Raw genomic sequence first — 6,332 nt, 5'->3', positions numbered from 1 at the left:
AGACAGTCCTGCTGGAGCTGTTTACCTGGGTATGATTTTATAAAGATTGCTGACATCTGCCATGCAGAGAGGAGCAGAGCAAGTGGTTTGTTTGTAAGAATAAGTCAAATTAACTCCTACAGATGGAACTTAATCCATTATTTGTGCAACAAACCATTAAGGTCTGTAATCACCTTGGACTGCCATTAGACAGCTTTAAATGCTTTCCTAGAAGGCAATTTTGTGAAATCTTCAGGTTAAAGAAAAAGATTATCCTGGAATGTGCAGAATGTAATAATCCAAGAAAGAGACAGTGAAGTCCTGAGGACTTTGCCAAATCCCTGTTTGGGAAATAGAGGCATCAGTCCCTCAGATGCTTCAATTTGTAATTAAGTACATCCCACAAGCATGAAGGAAGAGTGGAAGGGAGACCATGAACTGACACAGGCAGGTCCTTCTCCTTAGCACAATGAATCTCTTGGATTGAAAGCAAGGGATCAGGAGGCTGAATAGTGCAACTAAATCAATGAGCTCGAGCAGGGATGTTAGTGAGACACTCAAAGATTTTCTTTCCAATTTCTGTATTAGGATGCCAGATTTCTGGACTTGATTTCGACACTTCCATTTGGCAGAGTGCATACAAGTCTGTGTCTGTGGACCCTTACTCATGATTAGTCAAAGAATAAAGTGAATCTCTTCTCTAAAAGTCTTGCTTCCACAAGTTCTTACTCTCTTCAGAGCTATGCTGTGTGCTCCGTCCTACTGACCTTTGCCAAAATCCCACTGACCTTTGCCAAAGTCCTACTGGCAGTCAATGAGTAAAACAAATGGGGTAGGGCTGAGTGAGAAGAGTTTCTTGTACTTGTGGAATTGCACACATGGCATGGAGGAGGGTGGCATCTCAGTCCCAACCTCTCTAATGTGATATTTCATTTCCTTTTCAAATGAGCAGAGTTTCATAAAATTTTCTAGCAGCAAGATGAGAGGTTCTAACAGATGCTTTGCAAAGTCAAACAGAGGCAAAAGTGAGAGACCTGAATAACAACAAGTGCTGCGCCATCAACATTTCCACGCTGGCAGAGGAGAGCATTATCCATGGGGAAGAGTCTTTTCACTCTTGTCTAGTGGATCTTACACTGGAAGAGTGACAAGTGAAAAATAATGGTGATGATAATGGAGGGGCATTGCTCGGCGTGTGGAGCCCGGGTCTGCACCAGCAGAGCCTCACGTGAGCGAGCCTTGGCCATCCCTCCTGAGAGAGCAGCAACCTCAGCATGGGGGAAACCCCTGCTTCCATCACCCCCCAGCTCAGCCTCTCCCCTCACTGCCCCGGGGATCAATAACGGGGCTGGGCTTTTAAAGGGATCTGTCACTGCACCATGGACCTGTGACACCTGTGGGGTCTTCAGCAGCTCTTCACAGACACCATTAGGCTGAGGAGGAAGAGAGAACAGGGATTAGTTGTTCATGGGCACTGCTACCAGGCCACTGGGCATAAACCCAGTACTAACAAGGCATTTAATTTGTTAATCTATACTCAAAAATCTGCTAGGGGTGTTATTTGAAGACTATACAAGTAAGAGGCAAAGTATCAGCTGCAAGTATTCATGCAGTATTTTTGCATCTCTGTTCTGCTCACACACACTGCTGACAGTAAATCTGCTTGGTCCTTAGCAGCTCTGCTCCTCCAGATGACTTCTTTTAATTGCACGTGCCACCAACAAAAAAAGCTCCTGAAAATGAGTTCTCACCTGCTTCTGCTCTGATAATCTCCACTTACTATACAGATCAGTCTTAATGGAGCATTTGAGCCCCAGAGATCTGTAATTATAATATTAAGTTTCATGAGCTCGGAGGTGGTAGTGCAGACTGTATTTTACAGATCATGTACAGAGTAAAATCAAAATCTATGACAGATTGAGGCCCAATAATGGAAACCCGTCTGAGGATGTGCTTGTTCATAACAAAACGCTAAGCATCATTTGAGCCTCACCATGTCAAGTATGACACTAAATAGGGCACCACATGGCATTGAAACTACAGAAAATACTCCTAATCTAAAACCTGTACAGAATTTTGCATTTGCAGTTATTTGCTCGCTTGTTGAGTACAGGTAATTCACAGAGAACCTCCAGAGCTTCAAATCTGTTGGAAAAGGGTTAAACAGAGTAGTTCCAGCTGCTGTGGGCCCTTCTCAAGCATCTTGTAGTTGGTAGGGGAATTTTCCCCACAGTGAATCCCAACAGAGAGAAAGTGGGGTAATCCCAGCTGTGTTTCAAAAAAGTCTATGCTGGATGTCTCCCAGCCAGCAGGGATTCCCTATCAATGGAGCCATCTCAGACTTTCTCTCCTAACTAAAGGGGAATTAAGGGACCTAAGGACTTGCAGAGCCTCCTGGCAGAGGGTCCCTAATGCTTGCATGCCCTGGAGGTGGCTGAGTGGATCCAACAGGGCTAAAGTGCTACCAACACCTATCAGCAGACATATGAAAAAAATGCATATACACACATGCAATGTGGTGCCAGGATTAAAAAAATCAAGATTCCATTTCAGTTATTTCTGAAGTCAGTAAGGATCTTGCCATTGGTTTCAGTGGCACTGTTGCCTATTTACAGATATTTTTTACCACAGAACAATCTGGTATTTCCAAAAAATTTGCTAATGCTTTCATCAACCCCAGTATTTAATTCACGTATTTTTTTCCCCCTGTACTAATGCAAGGAGATTATTTTAGTGCAATTAAAAATAGCCTCCTGTTTCCAGCCAGGGGAAGCCTGTTCCAATTCACCAAACTATTCTTTTGATAAAAATAAATCCAAACCCCCTTGTTGTAAATGGGGGTGCAGGTTGGTCCTGCAGCCTCTGAATGTGGGCATTCCATCTGTCCCGGCGGCAGATTTGTTCAACTATGTCTGAACCTATCACTGCTCCGGGGAAAAACTGTTCTCTGACTCATGTTAATGTATGAATCTAATTGTGTCCTCATGCAATTTGCAGCTTTCATTGCCCATTAGGAACATTAACATCATACACTGAGTGCTGCTAGATGTATGGTCTTTATATACTGCATAATGTCCACAGATCTCTGCTGGCAGCTAAGAAAACACAAAAGAATAGAGGATATTTTGAAGTTTTGTGGAGTTTTTTTTTTTTTTTTTCTTCTTTGAGATTGAAGTCCAGTGTCTTGGGACCCAGTGACTTTAGATGACCTTCCGCCTCCATGGACTGTACTAAATTTCAGCCCCTGGAGGCTCCTGCATACAAAACCTCCTGGCTTTCAAGGGCAGGTGCAAGCAAAGCTTCACTGCGTCACAGATTAAGACCTGTTACTGCCAGAATTAGATTTCAAAAATCTCTTTTCTTTAACAGGACATCATTAAGGAGCTGCTCTATACTGGTTGATGGTGTCTTTAATTAATATAAGTATTATGCTGCTATTAGGATTTTAAAAAAATAAGACTTTTCAGCATTTATAGTTACTGAGAAGCAGAGGTAGGTGTGTGTCTGTATGGACATGCACATGAAAAGTGTGTTAAAAAATATTTATCGCTATTGCAGGCTCAGGCACTTACAAAGGAGGAAATGCTGACACTGAATTATCTGTGCAAACTTAATTCAGCTCTTCTCCTTTTAATTTTTGTGACAATTATATGATCCCAAATTACGTTTTTGATGATATCTCCTTCTTCTTCCCACAGGAGGGTTAATTTTCAGGCAGAGTTTTTGCCTGTGTGATGAACAACTCCTCAGTGTTCTGTCTGAGGCTTTCAGTGTTTGCCCTCTGCCTTTTTCCCCACACCATGTATGATCATGTCCTGAAGAATTCCTTCCTGGGCTTTTACTGCAGCTCTGAGCATCTGAGTGCTCTGAAAACTCTGCATAATTAAATCCTTAAATTCACTGATGAGGGGATGGTGGTACCCCAGTTTTGCAGATGGGAAACTGAGGCACAGAAAAATGAAAGTCAGTTCATTCCATAATCCGTGGCAGTCCCATCAAAGATCTGATTTATCTGGGTTTGTACAACACCATCTCTCCATCTTTCCCCCAAACTCCCTGCTGCCTGCACATAGAGTTCCAACTCACCCATGTTTTGGAGATGGCTGTAGAGACATGTCTGAGCTGCCTCATTTGCCCAATAAAACAAGGCAAAGAGGATAAAACTTGTTTTTAAGGGTCTGTGTGCCCAGTGCAATATGGGAGCATTGGGCAACTCTAAAGAGAGGGGGGATAGAGTCAGGAAGAGTAGAAAGTAGGATTTTGGGGGTCAGAGGGCTCCCCCATTGCACACAATTGCAGGAGAAAGGAAAGTTTGGGATTTTGCAATGGTGGAGCAGATTTCCTGGCGACAATGCCCTCATTCTCTGAGAGCCAGAGCTGTGCCACAGCTGGTGCCAAGGCCATGAGATGGCATCTTTGGCCACCCTCTTTCCTTTCCCTGCCTGGGAGTGACCTGGGAGAGCCTCTGTCCCACCTTGTGCCTTGAGGAAAAGAGGCAGCTCATGCCAGTCACGTTCTGCCAGTGTCACGGCTTCAGGGAAAGTTACAACCTGTGCCCTGTTCAGGGGTTCAGCACCTTCCTATTGCCCCAGAGCTCCTGACACCTTGCAGCTCCTGCTGTGAGCCTGAACCACGGGCACTGCTGGTGTCCCGCTGTGCTCCTGCTCTCTGCCTGCATCTCCTGACCGGGGCTCTGATCCCCTCCCTGGGACACTGGGGGCCAGCAGGTGTGTGCAGGTGTCTGTGGCCAGTGGGGTGTCAGAGGTGCTGGCTGCTGCCTTGGGGTGACCCCTTCCCTTCCACCCCAGCCTCCTTCCGAGGAGTGAACCCCTCGAGTTCAAGAAACAAAACTCCAGAGGCGCTGCCAAAATTCAGTACAAACGTTAAAAATTTTATTTACAGCGTAAAGTACGATTTCTTAAAAAAAAAAAAAAAAAAACCAAAAAAAACCAAAACAAACCAAAACCCCCACTTTGATAAGAGGTATAATAATAGAATAAAGCTCTTTATGTACAAAAATACAATTTTCATATGAATGAACATCTTGAATAAATTAAACCGCTCTCTGGTCCAGTCGCTGAATGCCCCGTGTCTGCTCCCACTCTGAAGCAGGCCAGCCGCGCTGGGGGTCAGCATCTATAATGCATGAGCCTCTCCGCTGTCCGCCGGGCGCGGGGTCCCATCGGGGCCGGTGCTGGGACCCCCGGGAGGGGCTGAGCCGCCCCGGGGCAGGGCCGGGGAGCCGCGCTGAGCCCCGCGCTGCGCCCCGGGCCGCATCGGCCCCTTAAGCCTTTTCATGGCATTGTCAGGGCGTTCAAACCAAATTTTCATGCTCGTTTTTCTTCTCTGGAGAGCTACAAATTGTAAAATTGACTTTTCACCTCGTCTGCGGCAGCAAATCTGTCGCTTTTCTTCTTCCCAGTTTTTCGGAGTGGAGCGGGAGGCGAGGCGGGGGTCGAGGGGAAGGGGCTGGGGGGAAGGAGAGTGATGAAAAGTGCAACGGGACGAGACCCCCCCCTCACCCCCCCTCTCCGCCGGCCCCGGGCCGAGCTGCGGGCGGTGCGCGGGGCGCGGGGCGGTGCGCGCTAGCGGAGGGGCGCGCCCGGGCCGGCGGGCAGCCCGCGGAAGCCCCTTAGGCTGTCGGCGGGCGCGTACGCGCAGTCCTCGGAGGTGGCGGGGCTGCTGGGGCCGGAGGCGGAGGCGCAGAGCGAGGGGGCGGACGGGGAGGCGCTGGACAGCCAGGACCCCGCGTCGCTGCCGGGGCTGGGGGGCGCGGCGGCGCCGCGGAAGGCGGGGGGCGGCGGGAGGCACTGCTCGGCCAGGCGGAGGGTCTCGGAGAGGGCCCAGATGTAGTTGTAGGCGAAGCGCAGGGTCTCGATCTTGGTGAGCTTGGTGTCGTCGGGGAAGGTGGGCAGGACGCTGCGGAGCTCGTCCAGGGCGGCGTTGAGGTGGTGCATGCGGTTCCGCTCCCGGTCGTTGGCCTTGACCCGCCGGCTGCGCTTCAGCGTGTGCAGCAGCGCCTCGGTCCGCGCCCGCGCACGGCCGCGCCGTCTCCGCCGCTCCCGCGGAGCGCCGGGCTCCGCGCCCTCGCCGCTGCCGGGCGCCTCGGCGGGCATCCTGCGGGAGAGAAGCCGGAGCCTGTCACTGCCAGCCGGGGCAGGGGAGGATGGAGGGGGGAGCGAAGGGGAAGGTGCGAAGCTGCCGGGGAAAGGGTGGGGGGGAAGGAAAAAAAAAAAAATATATAACGGAGAGGGTGGCGGTGCGGGTGCTTGGCAGGTGCCGGCGCTCCCGTACTCACATGGAAAGGCACTCCCGGGGATGCGGATAAGCAATAACGGTGTGAAAACACAGAG

General features: G+C 49.4%; 1 protein-coding gene across 1 annotated transcript; it reads right to left on the bottom strand.

Moving 5' to 3' along the window:
- Window positions 1–5,564: 5,564 nt before the first annotated feature.
- Window positions 5,565–6,095, bottom strand: NEUROG1 (neurogenin 1). The gene has a single exon (XM_066560404.1). It carries the CDS (start codon window positions 6,093–6,095, stop codon window positions 5,565–5,567), a length of 531 nt encoding a protein of 176 aa, XP_066416501.1.
- Between the last annotated feature and the right edge of the window lie 237 nt (window positions 6,096–6,332).

The sequence above is a fragment of the Molothrus aeneus genome, chromosome 15, assembly GCF_037042795.1.
Source record: "Molothrus aeneus isolate 106 chromosome 15, BPBGC_Maene_1.0, whole genome shotgun sequence".
NCBI lineage: Eukaryota > Metazoa > Chordata > Aves > Passeriformes > Icteridae > Molothrus > Molothrus aeneus.
Note: the sequence above shows the minus strand (reverse complement) of the source record. Positions and strands in the feature narration are given on the sequence as shown.